The following is a 25717-nucleotide window of genomic DNA, read 5'->3' on the forward strand; positions in this document are numbered from 1 at the left end:
TCAAGGTACTTGTTACAACTCTTTAAATTACCCCCATCAGCTAATTCAGACATTTTTAGTACACTTTTCCAGCAAGCATGCCCCATTTTCCTATGCAATAAGTGCACACAGTTGTCATGTATAGCTTTGTTACTCACTGCAGGCTGAGATTTACTGACTACTGCTGCAACTTGAGATCCTGCTTTAAGCCAAAACAAGCCTCCCTCTGACTTAGCAGTGCCTAAAATCTCACCAGCCTTCTTAATAATGCAACTGTCTCCTTCAAAATACACTTTAAACCCAGCTTTTAGCAAACAATCTACAGACATCAGATTGCTCCTTAATGACGGCACACAAAGTACATTTTGCAGGCATTCACGAAGACAAGGAACAAAAACTGCACCCCCCGAAATCACTTCGGAAGTACTTCCGTCTGCTAGAGCCACCTGGCTGCGCTGTGCTGAGTTCTTGGAAACAAACAATTCATCTGAATTCACGATGTGGCGAGACGCTCCCGAATCGACCACCCAGACCGCTTGTTTCTCATCAGCAATCTTGACCTCGCCGGTCACCAGCTGAGCCGACTGTTTTTGTTTGAAGAACTTCTTTTTACGCTGCTGCTGCTGCTGATCTCGTCTCTGCTCCTGCACCGGCAACTGAGACTTGACCAACTCCGGACATTGTCGTTTTAGATGCGCTGAAGACCCACATCGGAAACAACGCCTAACAGCAAACGCTGACTCCTCACCGGTACGCTGCTTTTGCTTCACCTCTGGCACGGCATGAAAACTCCTTCCAAACCGCCCACCTGTAGAAGCCTCTGCAGCCACCGACCTTTCTTGCCTCTTCTGCCATTCTTCAATCAAACGCCCAGTAACGTAACTGACTGATAAATCACGCTCCTGTATGCCTTCTAGAGACAAAACTAGATTATCCCAGCTTTCCGGGAGAGAACTCAAAATGATAGCCACCTTCTCCTGCTGGTCTAACGCACAGTCTCTTTCCTGAAGCGCAGCAAACTTTAACTGTAAACTGTGTAGGTGTTCTTGCATTGTAACCCCAGGCTGTAACATTGCCTTGTACAATGCCTTGCGAATGAACAGCAGGAAACCGCTGTCTCACGCACATGGAGTTCTTTAAGTGCTTGCCACACACCTCTAGCTGTCTTGATTCCCCTCACATACGGCAACTGGGAATCTTCCAGCCCCAAGACAATTGTGGCCCTTGCTCTTTGGTCTTTATCGAGGTCTTCATCATCAGGCTTCGTAGGAAACTTACTCACCACTTGCCAGAGACGATCCCTCTGCAGCACTGCCTGCATGCGTTCCGACCACAGCAAGTAATTGGAGTCATTCAGACGCTCAAAAGCCATCTGAACTGGTTGTGAGGCCATCTTGAGAGCGATGTCCCTGGAACCCGGAACCAGCTACTCACGACCACCGAGAGGGAAAACAGGAACCACAGCACCCAGCACTCACACGCTGCAGCTGTTGTCCTTCTGTCCGCTGCGTCACCAGCTCACCACGGTCAGGAACCAGCCAGGAACAACAACCTCTGGAACTACTGGAACCAACACCGTTGATGCTGACACCACCGCAACTCAGGCTGGCAGTACAATGCCCATAACCTCATGGAACTTTGGAGTGTCAGGCATAGCCCTACTGGCTTTAGCCCAAACGTAGCAGAGTTTTCCTGCACAGCGAGGAAGCTAGTTGCGGCAGTAATGACTAGTCAGCTAGACTCAGAATAACTATTTACAGGATTTATTAAAAGGGAAAAATAAAACCAGCAGAGTTTCTGCATACAAATAAAAGCAAAATAAACCCTCTCTTTCTCTCTCTCAAAACCATACACAGCACTTCTAACTCCTAACACACCTCACACCAAACTGTGCTAGCAATCCCTAGATAACAGAGTTGAGTGCTGCTCGTTAACCAATCAGAGTGAGTAGTTTCTAGGTCAAGCAGACCTGGGCTTTCTGCCAAGAGTAAATTGACACCAGCTGGAGTTAATTGGTGAAGCTAGAATCTGCAAGTTTCCCACGAGAACCAATTAACAGAAACTGAACAGCTTTCTCTCCGGGAACAATACCATAGGGTAGGCTCCAAAGCAAAATCTGGCCACTTATGAGTGTCTCTTTTGGGCATGTTAAGAAATCTCAGTCAGCTGGAGCAATGTCTGCACTTTGATGCACACAAGCTGGTTGTGTGGGCTGTCAGTGGTGATCTGAACCTTTTCCTTCTTTTTAACTTTCTGCTTTTTTCCTTTTCCCTCAGATGCAGCTGATAATGCCTGTGACCCCCAAACCGCTGAGATTGCTGGGGGACAGTATACAGTACTGGAAAACGGCACTGTGCTGAAATATGAGTGCCCAGATGGGAAATACCCATACCCTACAGACTACCGGTTTTGCCAGTACGATGGGACATGGAGCCCCATGCAGAATGCACTGAAAAGCCGCGTCTCCAAGGCCAGTTGCCGAAGTACGATAGAGCACTCAAATATGCCAATTTATTGTTAATCTAGACATTTGTAGGGCAAATGCATCTGTTCTTGCTTTCTGATTTTGCCACGGCTAGTCCTCCACAAATGTTACCTTTATCTATTATTTTCATATGGTGAATATTAATCTTTGCCAACTGATCGGGGGACATAGACCTTGGCCTGCTCCTGTGTATTTTAACAGCACCTGATTCTGCCAAACGCAGCAACGACAGGGAAACATTTCTCTGATGTGGAGATATGCATTGCAGCGCCTGCTAATATCTACAGTTCAAGCTGCAGTTAAAGAACTTCCTGACAGTAAGAGCTGTTCGACAGTGGAATTTGCTGCCAAGGAGTGTGGTGGACTCTCCTGCTTTGGAGGTCTTTAAGCAGAGGCTTGACAACCATATGTCAGGAGTGCTCTGATGGTGTTTCCTGCTTGGCAGGGGGTTGGACTCGATGGCCCTTGTGGTCTCTTCCAACTCTATGATTCTATGATTCTATGATTCTATGATTCTATGATTCTATGACTTAGGACTGTAGGCTGCTAGAAAAGTTGGCACATCTGATAAGATCTGGCGGCTCCTCCAAACAACTTATTTATTAAGCATTCCTCTTGGCTTGCTTGCACAAAGCTTACACAGTGGTTGGAGTATATCCAGTCTTTATTGAGGTTTCATTCTGATTTGCTTACACATCTTCCCATTTATCGCTTGTTTATCTCACAATCTTTAATACGTTTCACCATCACTTACCAAACTGCAAAAAGCCCACTTCTTTTAATAAGTGGATTTGTTGCGCTACAACAACAGAGCCTTTTGATCCACTTTGAATTGTGCAAACCTCAAGTTCTGGTATGTCCCTCCTGATGTCTGGAGGCACCCTTAGTTTTTACTGGTGTCCCGATGGCCTTTGACTTCGATGTAGCACAACAGACGTCGCTGTGAGAATTGCAACTTGAGCCTTCTCTAACTTTTCAAATAGCATTTGGGGCTGGAACAGCCTCAGAGGACCAGGACAGGATTGGCTTCATATGGCAGAATCTGAGGATTGTATGGGGGGTGGGGAGGAGATGTTTGATTGGTCAGAGGATACAGACCAATTACTAGATCCTACTTACTGACATTTGCTATTCCTTCCAGACATCACCTGCTCCAGGCCTCTGGATTTCGAAAATGGCCTATATGAGCCCCGCCAGAGGTCCTACAACGTAGGCCAGGAACTGAGGTTTGAGTGCTACCAGGGTTACACGCTGCGAGGGTCACGTAATCGCACCTGCCTCCCCAATGGGAAATGGAGTGGAGAGACAACCATATGTGATGATGGAGGTGAGTTTAGCGTGCATTTACTGGCAGGCTCTGCCAGTTTCTCCTTTTGGGGAGAGACGGGTTTCATTTTTCTTCACTTCCATCTTTCGATTCTATCCATCTGGCACCTTCTGTGTGGTCAGTCAAGACCTGAGTCACTATATGAAACCAATGCAACTTGCACAAACCGCAATTGGTAAGGTAAGCCCTTGCAAGAACGTGAATCTCTAGACTGAGATCCTTGCAAAGAATGCAACTTTGCTGCAGGTCACACTATTTTTCACAAGAGGTCGACTGTAAATCTGTTTAAAAGCGTTCAGCTGCTTTTAGCTTTTATAATATTGAACAGTGGCCTGGCGGCACTGGCTTACTTTGCTGCATGCTGAATATGAGGATTCCTGAAATAACAGGCACTGTGAATAACTAGGGAAGGGGGAGTCTACATCTTTGGGAGAGTTTTGGGCATTGGCAGATAGCTGTTGCATGCATACAGCAGTTCCGAGACACAAAAACATGTTGTTTAGTCGTTTACTCATGTCCGACTCTTCGTGACCCCATGGACCAGAGCATGCCAGGCACTCCTGTCTTCCACTGCCTCCCGCAGCTTGGTCAAACTCATGCTGGTAGCTTCGAGAACACTGTCCACCCATCTCGTCCTCTGTCGTCCCCTTCTCCTTGTGCCCTCCATCTTTCCCAACATCAGGGTCTTTTCCAGGGAGTCTTCACTTCTCATGAGGTGCCCAAAGTATTGGAGCCTCAGCTTCACGATCTGTCCTTCCAGTGAGCACTCAGGGCTGATTTCCTTAAGAATGGATAGGTCTGTTCTTCTTGCAGTCCATGGGACTCTCAAGAGTCTCCTCCAGCACCATAATTCAAAAGCAGCAATTCTTTGGCAATCAGCCTTCTTTATGGTCCAGCTCTCACTTCCATACATCACTACAGTACTGGGAAAACCATAACTTTAACGATATGGACCTTTGTTGGCAAGGTGATGTCTCTGCTTTTTAAGATGCTGTCTAGGTTTGTTATTGCTTTTCTCCCAAGAAGCAGGCGTCTTTTAATTTCATGGCTGCTTTATAGCAACAGCTACATAACTGTGATTCTGTTCTCCTACCTAGCGGGCCACTGCCCCAACCCTGGCATCCCCATCGGTGCCCAAAAAGATGGCACCCAATATCGAATTGAAGATCGAGTCCACTACAGTTGTGACAGAGGACTCTCTTTTGTGGGATCCAAACAGCGGATTTGCCAAGAATCAGGAGCCTGGAGTGGATCGGAACCGGAATGTAGAAGTGAGCTGGGGGAAACATATGTGGTCTGGAATTGGAGGTTAAATCCTGGAGGAGTAGACCAAGAACTGTGACCATGTTAGGGATGCCATACATCTGGAATTTCCAGGACAATGCTGGGATTTGGTTGCCAAAAGTCACATCCAGGCGGAATTTCCGTCAGCTGATTTAAATGTCTGGGAAAACCTGGACGTATGGCAACCTGTTGTGGAAGTGTGGTTTTTTGCCGAATTTTTCAAAAAATAATAATCAAAAACTGGTATTTTGGGGGGAGATTTTGCAAAAACAAAACAAAACACCTCAACAACTGACCCAAAACAAAAGTTTCTACTTCCTGAAATATGGCAACCCAAGTTTACCAAAAATAAATTATACTGGGGAATAACCAGCTTTCACTTCAGATTTGTTCATGCATTGAAGGTTGACGTGGATCGCATGTAATGGCCAGTCATGAATGTGCTTCAGGCTCATGTGCTCTGACTTTCCTCCTACCCTCATGCAAGTCTAATTTCCTTCCTCCCTTCCTGGTTTTGAGCAAACTGTAGTTTACCATGAAACCCAAATCCAATAAACTGCAGTTTGCATCCACATCAGAACTGGAATCCCATTTCAAACTGTGTTTCTAGTTCCATTTTGCAAATGCAAGGGAATGATGTTTTGGGGTAACTATCAGTTGTCTGGGGACGCGGGTGGCACTGTGGGTTAAACCACAGAGCCTAGGACTTGCGGATCAGAAGGTCAGCGGTTTGAATCCTTGCAACGGGGTGAGCTCCCGTTGCTCGGTCCTTGCTCCTGCCAGCCTAGCAGTTTAAAAGCATGTCAAAGTGCAAGTAGATAAATAGGTACCGCTCCAGCAGGAAGGTAAACGGCATTTCTGTGTGCTGCTCTGGTTCACCAGAAGCGGCTTAGTCATGCTGGCCACATGACCCAGAAGCTGTACGCCGGCTCCCTCAGCCAATAAAGCGAGATGAGTGCCGCAACCCCAGAGTCGGTCACGACTGGACCTAATGGTCAGGGGTCCCTTTACCTTTACCTTTACCTATACCTATAAGTTGTCTGATTCATGGGATGGGGTGGGGGGAAGCCAACCATATCTGGCGAGATCAGAGGCCCCCATCCTTTGACCTTCATCCTTTTCATCAAGTTTGCTCAAGCTGGTTTCAGAATCTCCTTGCGCGAACAAGTTCTTAACACTCCAGATTGCTAATTCCCTCTCTCCCCCTTTTCCTCCCCAGACCCTTTCACCTTTGACACTCCAGAAGAGGTCTCCTCCAAGTTCATCTCATCCCTCACTGAAGTGGTCGAGTCTGCAGATTCCAACAGAAATATTTGTAAGTTTCTGAGAGCAAGGTGGGGTTTTGGGCAAGGATACCCCTGGTCCAATTTGCAGGTGTGGGACAACCACATTGTGAAATGCTCCCCATTTTCCTGAGTGGTAAGATAACCCAGGAAAGTGCTACCAAATTTCCTCTGGAGCAAACAGCACTAGGAACATTGCTTATTTTTGAGATGGTACTCTATAGTTTGATTAGGTATGTTTGCAATGGTTTCTTTTTGACAAATGTATAAGCAGGGTGTGAGCTGAGCGAAGGCAAACAGCAATACAGTCATACCTCGGGTTACAGCCGCTTCAGGTTGCGTTTTTTCGGGTTGCGGAGGACCAAAACCCAGAAGTACCAGAATGCGTTGCTTCCGGTTTCAGCGGTTGCACTTTGCGCATGCGCAGAAGTGCTGAATCACAACCCTCACGCGCACGGACACGGGTTGCGAACACTGTGGGTTGCAAACGTGTATCCTGCACAGCTCATGTTCGCAACCCGAGTGTCCACTGTACTCCTGTGAGGCAGAAGATTGCACCTAGGGAGTGTTGTAGAATTTAACCAAAAAGGGGAAATGGGAGCAGAATTTTTCAATGTTTACTTACTTATCCTATGCCCTGAATGGAGCTCGATTCAGCCAACATGATCTTGTTGTTGTTGTTGCTGCTGCTGCTGCTGCTGCTTTCAGTTTGGAAATGATACATTATTTATTTGGGGGTTTTATCCACTTGTATTGTGTTTCCTTTGCACTGAAACGAATGGGATGGAATAATATAATCACAGTGTAACTTACTTAATTGACACAATTGTGTAATTAATTATGTAAGTTCCCTCATTTCTTCACGGTGGACAGGGAGAGGAGTTGCAGCGGAACAAAAACAGTGCTGTACATGGCAAATTCTTTCCCCCCTCTTTAATATTTCCCTGTACCTTTGCAAACCTTAGGAGTTATTCTTGTGTGTGGATGGTGTTGTCTGACCCACGTAAGCAGCAACCCTAATGTCTGAAGGCTTACTATCCACTTAAGTTCTACTCAAGAGTAGGCCCATTGCCTCTCTCACCACCAAAGGAACACAAGTGAACAGCAGAGAACCTGTACAAGCAACGCTGACACAAAAACCCACATATCATAGCTGTCAACTTTTCCCTTTTCTTGTGAGGAATCCTATTCAGAATAAGGGAATTTCCCTTTTTAAAAAGGGGAAACTGAAATATCCTCAGAGTCGCAAAGTGATTTCATGCTCTTTATTCAGCTCATAGTGGTGAGGAGGAATGAATGAAAGTCCCCTCAAAGTATCTGCTTTATATACATTATTTACACAATGGGCTGCACATGATTGGCTAATTCTGGAATTCTACTGTAAGCCAATCAGGTTGTGGATTCACTTATATCTGGAGCATGATTGGGTGGTTCCTGCTAACCAATCATACTGCTGCATTGTTCTAGGACCAATCAGACTGCTGCAGTTTGGATCCTATTCAACTCAGTACATAACAGAAACGTTGACAGCTATGCCACATATATTAAGTAAAATAGAAACATCACCACCTGACCCACCCCCCTCATCTTTTTCCCCCTCCACCTCTTTCCCCCTATTCTTCCTAATGTCTCAACAAATGAAACCGATTTGTAAAAAAAAAAAAAGTTACATGGGGGGGAATACGAGAGAGAGAGATTGCACATACCTTTGTAAATCAAGAAAATCTTTAATAAAAATACATTTTAAAAAAAGAGTAGGTAAAGGTAAAGGGACCCCTGACTATTAGGTCCAGTCGTGGCCGACTCTGGGGTTGTGGCGCTCATCTTGCTTTACTGGCCGAGGGAGCCGGCGTACAGCTTCCGCGTCATGTGGCCAGCATGACTAAGCCGCTTCTGGCGAACCAGAGCAGCGCACGGAAACGCCGTTTAAATTCCCGCTGGAGCGGTACCTATTTATCTACTTGCACTGGCGTGCTTTCGAACTGCTAGGTTGGCAGGAGCAGAGACTGAGCAACGGGAGCTCACCCCGTCACGGGGATTCGAACTGCCGACCTTCTAATCGCTAAGTTCTAGGCTCTGTGGTTTAACCCACAGCGCCACCCGCGTCCCCCCCCAAAAAAGGACTAGGCCCATTGAAATCCATGAACCTAAGTTAGCAGTGTCTATTATCCTCAATGGATTCCCTCTGAGTAGGACCAAGACAGCTCAGAGGAAACAAGGGGTACGACCTGCAACAAAATGTAGTCTGGAGTGCTGTTGTTCAGGATTTCAGTTACTTGTTTCTATTCTCCCTCCCTGCCTTTCCAGTTTTCTCTCTCTCTCTCACACACACACACACACACCTTGCATCAAACATTTGGCATCCCATGACCACTGAGCATGTTCAGTCCTCAGTGGGCTGTTTGGTTGGTTCCTTCCCACTAATTTTTTTTTTGGGGGGGGGTTGCTAACCTTTGCTGATACCTCCCCTCTTGTGGCTCTTTCCTCCGCACAGCTGCTACAGGGAAGCGTAAAATCAAGATTGAGGTTGATGGCTCAATGAATATCTACATTGTCCTTGACGCCTCCCGGAGTATTGGTCAGCCAACATTTCGCAAAGCTCGGGATGCAATCATCAAGTTCATCGAGAAGGTGTGGTAGGCTGAGAAACTTTCTGTGTTCTCCCTTTCCCCAAGAAGGGCAGCATGGGATCAGTGTAGAAGCAGAGGTCTGCTGTAAAGCCCCTACTCTATTGACTAGGATCATCAGTGGAATAAAAAGTTGTCAGATCTGGGTGGAAACCTTGGTGGGGAGCAAAGCTGAATGGGAAGGAGGAAGGGAAGCAGGCTCCAGGCATCTGGGTTCTGAGTCTTGGAGAAGGAGCTGACAGTTAGTCCAAGTAGGCCAAAAGTCAGAGTAGGTGAGTGGTTCGTAACAGGGGGGTGGGTTCCAGGACAGAGGGCCCAGAAGAGGATATATAGTCAGTTGGAGAGAGGTTTGGAAGAGAGATTGTTACTGTTTTGTAGCAGCATTAGCACAATGGCAATTGCTCCAAGCACCTTAAAACTTGGTTAGATTTACATCTGCTCTCATCCACCTTTAAACAGACATTTCCCATGAAAATACTTAGGCTAGAATAAATCACAGAACTTAGCTTTGCAAATAAGTGAAGATTTTACTCACAGAGTTTGGTAGTTATAGCAAACAAGCCTACATCCGTTAGTAGTAAAAGTAAAGAAGAACAAGAGTTCCAAACAACTTAAAAAGAAAGAACTTGGTTTCCTTAAAAAAATTATAATGCAGAAGATGCAGGCAGTGAAAATCTATTTTAGAGAGATTCATTTATTTGCAGGATCAGTTGAGCTGGGAGCCATGCTGCAGCTCCAGCGTTTTTTCCAGGACAGGCCGAGGGAGAGAGAGGCAGATGCTTTCTCAAGAGACAATGCTCTTGTACTGAGGGGAGTAGCTTCTGAGGCTAGGGCTTTATAGGGCCAGGTGGGCAGGGATTGGCCACTGGCATCAGCTGACCAAGTAAGCCCTCAGACGTGCTGCTAATGCAAGCTAGATGATGCTCTCGATGTACAAATTTTAGTCTGCTAGACTTGCTGTGGTAACATAGATGGGGCAGGAAGGTAGACACTGGAATCTGACTATTGGGATTTCCAGGAGAAGATATCAGAATCCTGGCACCTTGCAAGCAGAACCCAGCAGTTTGAGGAGGTGAAAAGAGTGAGAACCTAGTAATTTCCAGGTTTGAACAACCCCTAATCCTGTAATTTCTACACTGAGGTAGAAGATGGTTAACTGAGTTCATCCCTCCTTCTCCTGAAATGGTTTCTGGTTGTCCTCAAAGATGGAACTCACCACGAAAGCTGTCTGCCGACCTGAAGTGTGCAAAACAGCAACAATATGTTACGTGAAACATATTCAATAAACACACGAGACGTAACCGGCTGTACTTTTGAATAAAGTACTGTTCATGGTATCAAATTGTAGATTTCAGCAGCTACTACTATGCTATAAGATCCACTGTCCTGTGATGTCATATATGAGTTTGTACTACTAATGAGAGGGACGCGGGTGGCGCTGTGGGTTAAACCACAGAGCCTAGGACTTGCCGATCAGAAGGTCGGCGGTTCGAATCCCCACGACGGGGTGAGCTCCTGGTGCTCGGTCCCTGCTCCTGCCAACCTAGCAGTTCAAAAGCACGTCAAAGTGCAAGTAGATAAATAGGTACTGCTCCAGTGGAAAGGTAAATGGCGTTTCCGTGCACTGCTCTGATTCGCCAGAAGCGGCTTTGTCAGCTGGCCACATGACCCAGAAGCTGTCTGTGGACAAACGCCAGCTCCCTCGGCCAATAAAGCAAGATGAGTGCCGCAACCCCAGAGTCGGTCACGACTGGACCTAATGGTCAGGGGTCCCTTTACCTTTACCTTTACTACTGATGAAGCCCAAGAGGCGAAACAAGGCTAATATTCCGGAAATCCTTGTCTTAGACTCTGTGAAAGGATTCTGTGGAACTGTAACAACCTTTCACGTGGATTGTTGGACTTTATGAACAGACAGGTAGACTAGACACTTAAACATATATGGACCTTATGCATGAACTGATTAGTGAATGAACTGATCCACTGGGTCTTCTGCTTTCTTCCTTGAACTTTATGAGCTACGTCTGTTGAAATCTACAATTTGATACAACGAACAGTATACCTTATTTATTCAAAAGCATAGCTTGTTACGTCTTGTGTGTTTATTGACCTGAAGTGTACAGCTTGAAAAAATAATAATAATAACTATTGCCATGAAGGTTCCTCATTCGCTTGACACTCTGTCCTCTCAATATAGATATCCAGCTATGACACTTTCCCTCGCTACGGCATCGTCACCTTTGCCACCCACAGCAAAGAGGTTTTGAGTACGACCAACCCAAAGAGCAACGATGCCTCCTGGGTGATTGAACAGCTGGAGGCCCTGAAATATAATGGTAAGCTGCATTCCTGACCTCTGCTAGGGGGGTGGCTAGGAGCCTGGGCAAGAAGAAGAGTTTGGATTTGATATCCCGCTTTATCACTACCCGAAGGAGTCTCAAAGCGGCTAGCAGTCTCCTTTCCCTTCCTCCCCCACAACAAACACTCTGTGAGGTGAGTGGGGCTGAGAGACTTCAGAGAAGTGTGACCAGCCCAAGGTCACCCAGCAGCTGCATGTGGAGGAGCGGGGAAGCGAACCCGGTTCACCAGATTACGAGACTACCGCTCTTAACCACTACACCACAATGGCCAATTCAAGGGAATTGGGTGTGTGTGTGTAAGTTTACTGTACCTTTGGGGGACAAATAGCAGTCTGGAGGGGGAATATTTGGCAAATGGCTCCAGACTGCTTCAGCATCCCACAACTGCTTTTCTATCAAAACAGAAGCAGCCTGTTTGACTGAAATTTGGCTCAGTTTACATTTAAAGGCAAACCTGTTTGGTTTGCGCTTCCCAGAAACACACACAAACCAAGGAAAGGCCGCCCTTTGAAATTCATACGTCTCTAGGATAGCTCAGTTGGTAGAGCATAAGGTAAAGGGACCCCTGACCATTAGGTCCAGTCGTGGCTGACTCTGGGGTTGCGGTGCTCATCTCCCTTTATTGGCCGAGGGAGCCATCGTACAGCTTCCAGGTCATGTGGCCAGCATGACTAAGCCGCTTCTGGTGAACCAGAGCAGCGCACGGAAACGCTGTTTACCTTCCCGCCGGAGCGGTACCTATTGATCTACTTGCACTTTGACGTGCTTTCGAACTGCTATGTTGGCAGGATCAGGGACCGAGCAACGGGAGCTCACCCCGTTGCGGGGATTCAAACCGCCGACCTTCTGATTGGCAAGTCCTAGGCTCTGTGGTTTAACCCACAGCGCCACCCGTGTCCCTAGAGCAGGGGTCTGCAACCTTTAAGACAAAAAGAGCCACTTGCACCCGTTTCCGAAGAAAAAAAAACTGGGAGCCGCAAAACTCGTCATTATAAAAATAACTTTTTTGTCACTTTTTTATTATTTCTTTGTTTGACCCCTCAGAATTGCTCCTCCTCATAGAAATAAACGTTAAATTAACAAGTTACCTTTGTGTGTGTGTGTGTGTGTGTTCTTCACTCCCCTTCAAAACAGTGACCAGCGTACATGCCCCCTTTCAATGCAGTGACCAGCGTACATGCCCCTTACAATGTAGCGGGCGGGCGGGAAGGTGACGTCGGGACGGTGCGTGACTAATGCACACACTGCCCCCATGCGACGTCACAGCCAGTACAGCGCCCGCCACAGTGGGGAGTGTCGGGGTGCACAATGCGCCTCCTCCCCTCGCTAGTATCCGCCCTGGAGCCGCAGCAAAGGTGTAAAAGAGCCATATGCGGCTCTGGAGCCCCGGGTTACAGGCCCCTGGGCTAGAGCATAAGACTCTTATGCATAAGAGTTGTGGTTTTGAGTCCTACATTGGACAAGGATTCCTGCACTGCACGGACTAGATGACCCTTATGGTCCTTTCCAACTCTACAATTCTATAAATAATCTCTGAATTTTGCAATGCTGTTCTCAGGCTAAGTAGCGTGTACAATAGGTCATTTGCTAGTGCCAGTTTTGTGTAAAAATGCACCTTTCTGCATGAAAACAATGTACGGCAATGCATTATACTGGGGAACACGGCTTTGCAAAGAGAAAGTATGAATTTTTAGGGGATTTTCCATGAAGTGATGCAGAAATGTGGAAAACTGAACTGAAGGCCTGGAAAAATGAGAAACCCAAATTGGCACATTTGCTCATCACTAATTGTAGAGGCCTGGTTTTTTCCCCCTACAAGGAAGCCCCTGAGGCCTACTGAGGCTTTCTTCAGCTGTCCACCTAGTGGGTTGTTTGCCATGAGCTGAATCATTCTTCTTCTTCCTGCAGAACACAAGCTAAAGCCTGGAACCAACATTTACAAAGGTCTGGATGCTGTCTATAAGATGATGATCAACCAGCAAGAGGATCAACTGAGGGAGGGGTTGGATCCTGCTCCTATTGCCACCACCACCCGCCATGTTATCCTCCTCTTGACTGACGGTGAGACCGTAAGGAAGGGGGAATGTTACCTGCATCGCCACCTTTCCTCCTCTTTTTAAAAAGAATTATTAGAACAATGATTTCAGAAATTGCTTTGTTTATTTTGAATTTCTGTCCTATCCTTCCTCCCAAAGAAGCCCAGTTCCCAGCAAACACATACATGATAAAAACAGTTCCGGTACAGGTGCAAGCTGGGAAATACCTCTACTTAAAAGGCTTGCTGCCTTTCCTTCTTCTTTTTACCCATAATGGGTCAACAAAAAGTGCCTCAGAGCATGTGTGCTATTCTATTCCTAGGTGACTGCAACATGAGTGGATGGCAAGGGGATGGGGGGGGGGCTTACCCCAAATCCTGTCTTTGAGAAAATCTCTCTATCCAGGGACCAATGTTTTTGGCCTGTTTTTAAAGGGTAAGGTAAGGGACGCGGGTGGTGCTGTGGGTTAAACCACAGAGCCTAGGGCTTGCCAATCAGAAGGTCGGCGGTTTGAATCCCCGCGACGGGGTGAGTTCCCGTTGCTCGGTCCCTGCTCCTGCCAGCCTAGCAGTTTGAAAGCACGTCAAAGTGCAAGTAGATAAATAGGTACCGCTCCGGAGGGAAGGTAAACGGTGTTTCCGTGCGCTGCTCTGGTTCGCCAGAAGCGGCTTAGTCATGCTGACCACATGACAAGGAAGCTGTACACCGGCTCCCTCAGCCAATAAAGCAAGATGAGCGCCACAACCCCAGAGTCGGTCACGACTGGACCTAATGGTCAGGGGTCCCTTTACCTTTACCTTTTAAGGGTAAGGTGTCCCCGATAATGTGCAAAGCATCTTTCCTCTCTGGAGAGACTGTTGGCCAAGATTCCCTTCAAAACGGTTCCAAACAATGGCATTTAGCAGAACTTCCAGCTTAACAGGGACCCTTTTCCTCTGAGTACAGTGGTACCTCAGGTTACATACGCTTCAGGTTACAGACTCCGCTAACCCAGAAATAGTGCTTCAGGTTAAGAACTTTGCTTCAGCTTGAGAACAGAAATCATGCTTCTGAGGCGCGGCAGCAGCAGGAGGCCCCATTAGCTAAAGTGGTGCTTCAGGTTAAGAACAGTTTCAGGTTAAGTACAGACCTCCGGAACGAATTGTGGGCTTCCTAGGGGCCTGCCAGAAACACAAGACTGTTAAAAGTGGAGTTTTGTTTGCTCCAATGGGGCTCCCTTAACTATGGCCTTGTAGTCTTTCCCTCCAAAAGCTGGAGGGCATTCCAGTACCATCTCTTCTACGCTCACCAAATTCTCTCCCTTTCCCCTCGTCCCAGGAGACTACAACATGGGAGGGACCCCTGTTCCTGTCATTGGGAGAATCAAGGAGTTCCTCAATATTCCCGGCCAGCCCGCTCGTAATGACTTCTTGGGTAAGACACGTCCCGTAACAATGATGCCTGCTGGGCTTTGTGGGGGTGGGGATGGGGGTGGGGGCAGGAATAGTAAAGGGCAGCAATGACCTAGACAGGGACGCGGACTTATAAAAAATATTGGGGGGGGGGCCCGGGAAAGCTCATGAATAATAAATAAGCTCATGAATATGCAAATAAAGTGGCGCCGCCTCCTCGTGAGCGAGTGTGCTGCGCCTATTAATCAGCTCCGGAACAGCTGATATGCGGGAAACGTGGGGCTAGCCGGAGAAGAGAGGGCGAGCCCCCTCCGCTCCGGCCCTAAATAGGGCAAGCCACACACACCCCAGCCAGCCGATTGGTACCCGGTCGTTCTCGCGGGGGCTGAAACCGCCAGGAGGAAGGAAATTCCCCCCGGCAGTGCCTTGGCAGTGGCGGTGGTGCTGCGAAGCAGCGAGGCAGGAGCCCCCGCCCCCGGGGATTCCCTAATCTCGCGGGGGACGGCCGAGGCTCTCCGACTAGGGCGCGCGGCTGGCTGGCTGGCTGGCGAGGGAGCAGGTGGGGAGGAGGCGGGGGACGGCGGCGGCGCTCTGCTGGAAGGGCGCCCGAGATTATTGGGGGGGCTGAGCCCCCCAAAAAAATTTTTTGAGGGGGCTCGAGCCCCCTCAGGCCCCATGGAGTCGGCGCCTATGGACCTAGACCACCATTAGATAATGGTATCATAGAATTCCAGAGTTGCATGGCGAGTTCCTGCCTCCCCCCAGTGGAAATAAAGACACATGACACAATTATTTAGGTTAGTGGGCAAAAAATGGCCACAATTTTATTGGTTACAGGTAATGAGTGGTATTGGCTTAGGCATTGGTCCTAACTGACTATCCGGCTTCAGCCTGCCTGCTTGAAGTCCGGGAAGGGTTAACCACCAGTAGGGGGAGTCCTGCTGATGCACATCAACTAGGAGCTCCCCTGGGGTCACCGCTCGGGGGGGCGTGCCCCAGGCCCTCACCTCCACAGACTTCGGACAGGGCCATGCCCCCCGGAATCCTTTATCGGACTACCCTTCAATATGCGGGGGAGGTGATGGCGCTTCCTCCCCTCTCTCATCTACATAACAATACCCTTACCAATGCCTAACTGCCAATGCCGAAGAAGTTGTGATGATTTGTTACGAGGTAGGCGAAAAACCATCAAGGGACGCGGGTGGCGCTGTGGGTTAAACCACAGAGCCTAGGACTTGCCGATCAGAAGGTCGGCAATTCAAATCCCCGTGACGGGGTGAGCGCCTGTTGCTCGGTCCCTGCTCCTGCCAACCTAGCAGTTCGAAAGCACGTCAAAGTGCAGGTAGATAAATAGGTACCACTCCGGCGGGAAGGTAAACAGCGTTTCCGTGTGCTGCTCTGGTTCGCTAGAAGCTGCTTAGTCATGCTGGCCACATGACCCGGAAGCTGTACGCCGGCTCCCTCGGCCAATAAAGCGAGATGAGCTCCTGGACCTAATAGTCAGGGGTCCCTTTACCTTTACCTAGGCGAAAAACCTAGCCAATTTGCCAAGTGGAAAAAATTCCTACCAGGCCCCTTAACAGCGACCAACCGAGGTCCATAGCAATGTCGGAAAGAAAAACCTAAAGGGCGGGAGGATGGGAAACCGGAGCAGCTGAAGCAGCCAAAAGAGGGAGATCCCTGGCCGGCGAGCACTAAATAGTGCAGGCCACGCCCCCAGGCCAGCCGATTGGCTGGCCAGGTGATGACGCGGCCAGGGATTCCCTCAGTCACGCGGAGGCTGAGAGCCAGCCCCCCGCGCACGTGGAGGGGGCATGAAGCCCGCAACCCCACCTCTTCTCCAGCTCGGAAGTGGCTTTGTCCAACCTTGTCCAACTTCCTGCAATGCAGGAATCTTTTGCCCAAAGTGGGGCTGAAACCCAAAGATTAATAAGAGTCTCATGCTCTACCGGCTGAGCCACTCACGGCTACTTTTCATCTTGACTCATTTTACCTTCCAAACCTACAATTCCAGGATATTTCATTCATGCTATGATATATGTTGCCTGTACATTAGCTTTGGTCATTCCCACTACTATCATTTAAGGTGATTTTTTTTTTTTTTTGTCAAGCAAATGTTTAGGCACCAAACGTGGATTGCAGGCTGCATTTACCCTGCATACCATATAAAACAATATAACTATGCAATACAATGAAACTGTGTGTGCATGTACGCGCGCACACACACACACACAGCATAACAGTTGGCATAAATCAATTCACGGTGTACAGCATGACAAAGAGGACAAGGCTGAAGAGCACTGCTCTATGAATCCATGGAGCGACAATCTTTGGCGAGATGTTATCTCTTTGACTTGTTACCATGTGTCCTTGGCTGCATATGCTGGTTTTCACATGCACAGGAGGAACAAATACCGTATTTTTCGCCCTATAGGACGCACCGTCCCATAAGACGCACCTAGTTTTTTGGGGGGGAAATAAAGGGAAAAAAATTATTTCCCCCCCAGGCGCGGGGCTGGGGCAGCCCGAGCTTCCCCCAACCCCAGCCGCCAAACAGGCAGCTCTCTGCAAGCCGTGGGAGCCCAGCGGTGGCTCCCGCTGCTTGAGGAGAGATCCGCGAAGCCTGGACGCGCTGAGATCAGCGCGCACAGGCTTCGGGATGCCGGCAACTCTCCCCAAGCAGTGGGAACGTTCCCGCTGCTTGAGGAGAGATCCGCGAAGCCTGGACGCGCTGAGATCAGCGCGCGCAGACTTCGGGATGCCGGCAACTCTCCCCAAGCAGCGGGAACGTTCCCGCTGCTTGGGGAGAGATCCGCGAAGCCTGGACGCGCTGAGATCAGCGCGCGCAGGCTTCGGGATGCCGGCAACTCTCCCCAAGCAGCGGGAACGTTCCCGCTGCTTGGGGAGAGATCCGCGAAGCCTGGACGCGCTGAGATCAGCGCGCGCAGGCTTCGGGATGCCGGCAACTCTCTCCAAGCAGCGGGAACGTTCCCGCTGCTTGAGGAGAGATCCGCGAAGCCTGGACGCGCTGAGATCAGCGCGCGCAGGCTTCGGGATGCCGGCAACTCTCCTCAAGCAGCGGGAGCATTCCCGCTGCTTGAGGAGAGGTCCGCGAAGCCTGGAGAGCGAGAGGGGTCGGTGCGCACCTACCGCTCTCACTCTCCAGGCTTCAGCGAAAGCCTGCATTCGCCCCATAGGACGCACCCACATTTCCCCTTCATTTTTGGAGGGGGAAAAGTGCGTCTTATAGGGCGAAAAATGCGGTATTTTGCATCTGTAGTTCAGGGTCACAGTCTGCTACGGGATGAAATGATATGTTTGCCAAGGGGGATCAGAAGTCGTACTATGAAAAGGGCATAGAATCAAAGAGCCTGCCTTATTTCAGAGGTACTTCTTCCACGAACTACTGTGGCACAGGAAGGCCTTTTGCCCTCTGTCGCATGCTGGTTGTTGGTTGGTTTTTTCTTTTCTTCATGTGGGAGCCTTAGAAATTCTTGACTCACCCTTGCCTTCCACCCCCCACTTGTGCCTAGACGTTTACATCTTTGGTATTGGGTCCATGGTCGCTATAGAGAATGTGAACGCCTTGGCATCTCAGAAGCCGGGCGAAAGGCACGTCTTCAAGCTCAAAGACTACGATGAAGTACGGGATGCCTTTGAAGAAATGATTGGTAAGGCAAACCTCCATTTCAGGGATTTCGGCACTCCCCCGACTTGTCCTTCAACATTTCCTTTCCCAGAAATATCTGACTCTCAGCCTCCTCTCCATTCCTCATCCTTGGTATCTATGACACAGCAAAGATAAGTTTCTCAAAGGCCAACTCAAATCCCCATTTTCCACATCAGCTTTTCTCTCATTGCAGAGGATCCTGGGAAATGTTTGAGAGCACCTGCACGACACTGGCCACTCCTACAGGTCTTAGTGCTACTCAGCTTGAGCAGAAAGTGCCATAATGGCCAGTAGCTTGAGTGGATTAGAACCATACATGAAAAACATTAGCCATGATGGCTGCATGGAACTAGGGAAACTGGCCTTCCAGAGAAGCACCTGGCTGGCTGTCGTAGAAAGCAGCGTGTCAGGCCCTTGGCCTCATCCAGTACTTCTTCTGCCCTTTAGCAGCCCCTCAACACTGGCTCAATGTATAACCAAGAAGCTGGTGCTCTCAGCTGCCTCCTCCTGCCAGTCCCCACCACTTCCTTTCCCAGAGGAACCCAGGAGTCCTGCCCCTTTTGCCTCCTTCTCAACCCACGAGGCCCCTCTCTCCTTTCCTGGGGAGCTGAAGGTGACACCGCTTTCTCTTTTCAGATGAGAGTCAGGTTCTCTCCATGTGTGGCTTGGCCAAGGAGCACACGCAAGCGAAGGACCAAGAGAAGAATCCCTGGCATGTCACAATCAGCATTCGGGTGAGAGCGGAACAAATGAGAAGGAGACAAGGGTTTTCTGCAGTAGCAATCTGATGGAGATGTGGTTCTTTAGTGACGGCCTGGTGGATATCTGGTTTGGGTTCATGGCTTCTGGAGCCTCTGAGTAGACAGAGAATGTTCGACCCAAGCATAGTGGCAGCTATGGCATCCCCTGGCGCCCCCATCGCTAAGGAGGGTCCTTGTGAAACTTGCTGGGTGAAAGTATGGTGTGGTTGCTTAGCAACCACAGGGCCTGCTTTTCAGCCATCTCCTGCACAGCACCTCTTTGTCCAAATCTACATACAGCAGACCCTCCAAGTGCCCCTATTTTCCAGGGACAGTCCCAAATTTAGACGCCGTCCTGATATCTGATTTGATCCTGGAATGTCCTGCTTTTCCTTAGGCCGTTCCTATTTTTGTTAGAGAAATGTTGGAGAGAATGGAATAGGATGTCCCTATTTTCATTGGAGAAATGTTGGAGCATATAGAATAAAAAGGTAAAGGACCACTGACAGTTACCGTATTTTTTGCTCTATAAGACTCACTTTTTCCCTCCTAAAAAGTAAGGGGAAATGTGTGTGCGTCTTATGGAGCGAATACAGGCTGCGCAGCTATCACAGAAGTCAGAACAGCAAGAGGGATCGCTGCTTTCGCTGCACAGCGATCCCTCTTGCTGTTCTGGCTTCTGAGATTCTGAATATATTTTTTCTTGTTTTCCTCCTCCAAAAACTACGTGCGTCTTGTGGTCTGGTGCGTCTTATAGAGCGAAAAATACGGTAACTCCAGTCGCAAACGACTCTGGGGTTGCGGCACTCATCTCGCTTTACTGGCCAAGGGAGCCGACGTTTGTCCACAGACAGTTTTTCTGGGTCATGTGGCCAGCATGACTAAGGCGCTTCTGGCAAAACCAGAGCAGCACACCGAAATGCCGTTTACCTTCCCGCCGGAGCGGTACCTATTTATCTATTTGCACTTTGACGTGCTTTCAAACTGCTAGGTTGGCAGGAGCAGGGACCGAGCAACGGGAGCTCACCCCGTCGCGGGGATTCGAACCACCGACCTTCCGATCGGCAAGCCCTAGGCTCAGTGGTTTAGACCACAGCACCACCCGCATCCCTCACAGCGCCACCTATAGAATAGGATGTCCCTATTTTATCCGACAAGTGATGGAGGAGACGTCCCTATTTTCATCAGAGAAATGTTGTAGGGGGTTCATACAGTATTATGCAGAATGAGGTAATAGGAAAAGATGGTAGAATTCTGGACTGTACCACTTCAGACAGAACAGGGGTGAGGAATCTGTGGCCTACCCATGAGGAAACAACATAATACCCAAGCCCTAGCCTTGTGCAAGATACAGTGTGGTGGTGGTGGGGGCACCAGGATTCATTTTCACCCCAGGTGGGCATGTAGAGCTCACGCTATCCAACAAGCCAAGTTTAGGATTGCCACATATTTTCCATGGGGCTGGTCCTCTGTTCCTTCAACTGCTGACATAAATTCAATAGCTATAGTTTCCTCATCCCTGACTCTCTGTCATAGCGATAAGGTCCACCTGTTGAATTTTGGCCTTCTATACTGCTTTTTCTTGGCTGGACTTGTGACGGCCTACTTGAAGTTGTCTACGGTTGCAATCCTATGCACCCTTCCAGAAAACCCAGTGGGAGTTGCTTCCACATAAACATGCATAGGATTGTGCCATGGGTTGTCTGGGTGTTGCTCTTTTTTATTACTATTATTTTATTTGCTCAACACACAACAAAAAAAGGACAAAATGAACCATAGTGAAAGCACCATCAGTTGTGCCTTACATAGAGAGTTAATATAAGTTTCATAATCAATCAGCTGTAATAGTCTCTTCTTTATAAACCCAACTTCCCATCTACTCCATAAATCAAATTACCATTCTTTACTGCCCATACATGTTATTACTGTCATTTCACACCACGTTCAAAATATGTTAAATCAAACGATATTGCTTGAGTTATTCAAATCCTGTTACGGCTTCTAGGTCAGTATTATTAATTTTCAAATATATTTTAAATACTTCCCATTTTGAAATGAAATCTTTCCTTGGTTTGTTCTTTAATATTTCAGATAAACTATCTAATTCAGCATAATCGATCATTTTATGGACCTACTCTTGTCTTGAGGGAACTTTTCCACTTTTCCACATTGTAGCTATGAGAACCCTCGCTGCCACCGTTGCGTAGAGAAAAATACCATTAATTTTTTTAGGAAAATCCATGTCAATAATACCCAGTAAATATGCCTCTGGCTTAATGTTAAAGTAGATTCTTAACATCATTTCGAGTTCTAAATTGATATCTTCCCAGAAAGTTTTGATTTTATTGCATTGCCACCATACATGATAGTGTGGCTCTTACCTGTCTGTTCTGCTTTCCTCTTTCAAATCAAAGCGTGCTGGAAGGGGATTTGAACACTGCAAAGGAGCCCTTGTCTCCGAGTATTATGTCTTGACAGCAGCCCACTGCTTCACCATAGTTGACAAAGCTGAGGAGATCACAGTCACGTTAGGTAAGCCAAATTCTCTCAAGCTGGGAAGGACCAGAGTTCCCAGAGGGGGTGTGTGTGTGTGTGAGGGAAAACGTGATGTGGTTTCCTCTCGTGCCTTTTTAACAGGAACCAGGTGAGCAGAAAGCAGAGGGCATGTTTTTGATCACTGAAATATACTCAGAGTCGAGAGTGGATTTCATGCTCTATATTCAGGTCATAGTGGTGAGGAGGAATGAATGTCCCCTCAAAGTATCTGCTTTATATGCATTATTTACACAATGGGCTGCACGTGATTGGCTAATTCTCCTGTAGGCCAATCAGGTTGTGGATTCACTTCCATCTGGAGCTGGATTGGGTGGCTCCTGCGGACCAATCATACTGCTGCATTGTTCTAGGACCAATCAGACTGCTGCATTCTGAATCCTATTGTTCTAGGACCAATCAGACTGCTGCATTTTGGATCCTATTGTTCTAGGACCAATCAGACTGCTGCATTTTGGATCCTATTGTTCTAGGACCAATCAGACTGCTGCATTTTGGATCCTATTGTTCTAGGACCAATCAGACTGCTGCATTTTGGATCCTATTCAACTCAGTACATAACAATCACCTGGTGACAAGCACTGCAGGCGGCAGCATTTACTGGAACTCTGCATTTAATTCTCATCTTCTCCGTCTAGGTGAGAATCAGCGCTTTGAAGTGGCTGCAGTCCGATCGCACCCACTGTACCAGATTGGGAAGCTAAAAGATCGTGGAATCCCTGAATTCTATGATTATGATGTCGCCCTGGTGAAACTCGCCAAAAAAGTCATACCCTCTGTTTCTGCAAGGTGAGGTGGAGAGGGAGAGAAAATGTTGTTTTTCCATTGGGACTCCGATTAAAAGGGAGACACCCCCCCCCCCGTGCCCGAGCGAAATATCTGTGTTCTAGGCCCAAGCAAGAAACAATAAGCAGCAAATAAGCAAGGTTCAGCTGCAGTTTTACAAAACACAAGGGATATGAGATTGTGGTGTAGCATCTTGAAAATGTGTGGTTTTCAAATATTTAAAAGCAAGCTATTGCTCCTTAATAATAAGTAAATGATAGTAAGTTGTGGTCAGGCTGGATTCTGACACCTTTCGTGGGTTAGAGACCTTTACATCTGCTGCTGTGGGCTCTAGTCTGCAAAATCCGCTCCACTTCCCAGTGGGGAGGAGTTGCGGTGGACCGCGTGGCCACCCACTCCCCACCGGGGGCGGGTTAGAGCCCGGCCAGCCAATCCGCTGGCCAGGGGGCGTGGCCAGGGCCGTTTAAACGGAGGAGCGAGCCAGAGGACTTCCTCTTTGGCTCGCTTCCTCAATCCCCCGCCCTCCCTCCCTATTTTGCAGGTTAGGCACTGGCCTTGATATGGACTTTGGTTGGTCGCCTTGGTTGTCCGAGGGGCCTGGTAGGAATTTTTCCATTTGGCAAATTGGCGCTGGCCACTTGGTTTTCGCCTACCTCGTAGCAATCGTCACAACTTTGTTAGGGTTGCGGTTAGTCATTGTTTGACCTTGTGTGGGGGAGGGGAGGTGTGGCCATCACCTGCCCCTCCATGCTTAAGGGTATTCCGTTAAAGGAATCCGGGGGTGTTGATCTAGTCTGAAGCCTGGGTCAGGGGCTAAGGCCTTGACACGACCCTGACGGGAACACCAGGGGGAGCTTGAGTTGGTCCGCATTGACAGGGCTCCTCCTACCGGTGGCTTACCCTCACTGGACTTCCTGCGCATCGGGCAGGAGTCAGATATAGCCAGGTCCAATCAATGCCTAAGCCAATACCGCTCACTTTCTGTAATTTCAATAAAGTTGTGGCCAAAATTTGCCCAATAACATAAACCTAATATCTGTGTCCTTGTGTGAGTTATTTTCAACGAGGGGGTGGCTGCGGGGTCTCGACACGCAACTTGGGCCATAATAATTTTCTCGTTGTTAAGCTTCTGCAAACTTCCTTGCTGTTGTTATTTTGTAGTGAGGGAAATGCACTCTGCACAACCCTCAGGAACACTTTTGTCTATTTGCACGTTATGGCCGATCCCCGACATTACCTGCCGATGTCCTATCATCTCTCTGAGGTCTGAGCTCTGGTGCAAATTAATCCTTGGTTGTGAAGTGGGGTATGTCCCACGACCGAGGCAGTGACTAAAGGCAAACACTAGGAAGCTTTTACACTGCCCGAGTAAACTGCAAACAATCCTGATAAGTAGGAAAGTTCTAGGTCCTCTGGTGCTCTGCTAACTTCTCTCTGGTGATTCCTCTCCACAGGCCAATCTGCCTCCCCTGTACGGCTGGGACCACCCGGGCTCTGAGGAAGCCCCACCCACAGACCACCTGCAGGAATCATGGTAAGAAGAGCAGGCCTGTTTGCGTGAATGGCCAACCTACTGCAGAGGTACCATAGAGGTGGTACATGACTTTGTGGCATGCCTAGCAAACAGGGTGTGAGCTGGCTTCTGGGGGGCAGAGTCAGACCTACACTTGTCCCTCTTTCTCCAGCACTGCATTGTTGTCTTCCCTCCAGCTCAGTAGACTAGAGCCAAACCGATCCTAATAACCCAGGATTGTGTGTGCACACTTGTAATGTAGTGTGGTACACACAGCAGAAGTGACCTGGAAAATGCAACTAATCCAGAATGCGGCAGCTAGACTGGTGACTGGGAGCAGCCGCTGAGACCACATAACACCAGTCCTAAAAGACCTACATTGGCTCCCAGTACGTTTCCGACCACAATTCAAAGTGTAGGTGCTGACCTTTAAAGCCCTAAACGGCCTCGGTCCAGTATATCTGAAGGAGTGTCTCCACCCCCATCGTTCAGCCCAGACACTGAGGTTTGGCTCCAAGGTCCTTCTGGTGGTTCCCTCAGTGCGAGAAGTGAGGTTACAGGGAACCAGGCAGAGGGCCTTCTCGGTAGTGGCGCCTGCCCTGTGGAACACCCTCCCATCAGTTGTCAAGGAAATAAACATCTGAAGGCAGCCCTATATAGGAAAGTTTTTAATGTTTTATGGTTTATTGTATTTTAATATTCTGTTCTGAACTGCCCAGAGTGGCTGGGGCAACCCAGCCACATGGGTGGGGTATAAATTATTACAGTGGTACCTCAGGTTACATACGCTTTAGGTTACATACGCCTCAGGTTTCAGACTCCGCTAACCCAGAAATAGTGCTTCAGGTTAAGAACTTTGCTTCAGGATGAGAACAGAAATCGTGCTCCGACAGCGCGGTGACAGCAGCAGGCCCCATTAGCTAAAGTGTTGCTTCAGGTTAAGAACAGTTTCAGGTTAAGAACGGACCTTCGGAACGAATTAAGTACTTACCTCGGGTTAAGGGCCTCCTGCTGCTGCCGCGCTATTTCTGTTCTCATCCTGAAGCAAAGTTCTTAACCCGAGGTACTATTTCTGGGTTAGCAGAATCTGTAACCTGAAGCATCTGTAACCTGAAGCATCTGTAACCCGAGGTACCACTATATTATTATTATTATTATTATTATTATTATTATTATTATTATTATTATTATATTCTGTCTCATCCTTGATTTGCCTGGACTTGTGGCAGACTTGCCCCAAAGGTTGGCCACCCATGATCTTGACCCTTGCCGGGTTCTCTCTCTTTTTCCCCTTTCCCCCACCCACCCACCCACAGTTTCTAGCCTTCCCAGTATACCTCCATCATGTTAAGAGGAGCCCCGCTGGATCAAGCCCCCGAGCCCATCTTCTCCTCTTTCAACAGCAGGACCCAACCTCTTTGTGCTCTTTTGTTTCCCCAGAGGAATTGCTCCTGACCATTGGAAACGTCCCGTCGTTTTTTGTGACCGACTGTAAACACGAGCACGAACAGGCCAAGGGGCTGACTCGCAGGACAGTGAAAATCAGGAATAGTGAAAAGGTGAGAAGGGAGAACTGCGCCAGGATACCCCTTTTTGACTCGGGGACCACTAGCAATATTCAGGCGTCTTATAAAAAATATGCAAGAGCAAGAACCCAAGTGATGACTCTCATTTATCCTCAGG

At 48.4% G+C, this 25717-nt stretch overlaps 1 protein-coding gene across 1 annotated transcript in view; it reads left to right on the forward strand.

The window, feature by feature from the left end:
- Positions 1-25717, forward strand: part of CFB (complement factor B) — a 40099-nt gene that overhangs the window by 7585 nt on the left and 6797 nt on the right. Inside the window, exons 2-15 of the mRNA XM_081182130.1 lie at positions 2256-2462; positions 3606-3791; positions 4889-5062; positions 6295-6390; positions 8853-8989; positions 11183-11321; positions 13254-13406; positions 14699-14794; positions 18306-18443; positions 19079-19176; positions 21597-21714; positions 22374-22524; positions 23976-24055; positions 25475-25593. Of these exons, the coding sequence (XP_081038256.1) occupies positions 2256-2462; positions 3606-3791; positions 4889-5062; positions 6295-6390; positions 8853-8989; positions 11183-11321; positions 13254-13406; positions 14699-14794; positions 18306-18443; positions 19079-19176; positions 21597-21714; positions 22374-22524; positions 23976-24055; positions 25475-25593 (1892 nt within the window). The remainder of the gene's footprint in view (positions 1-2255; positions 2463-3605; positions 3792-4888; positions 5063-6294; positions 6391-8852; positions 8990-11182; positions 11322-13253; positions 13407-14698; positions 14795-18305; positions 18444-19078; positions 19177-21596; positions 21715-22373; positions 22525-23975; positions 24056-25474; positions 25594-25717) is intronic.

Source organism: Podarcis bocagei (genome assembly GCF_964188305.1).
Source record: "Podarcis bocagei genome assembly, chromosome: 2".
In the NCBI taxonomy this organism is placed as follows: domain Eukaryota; kingdom Metazoa; phylum Chordata; class Lepidosauria; order Squamata; family Lacertidae; genus Podarcis; species Podarcis bocagei.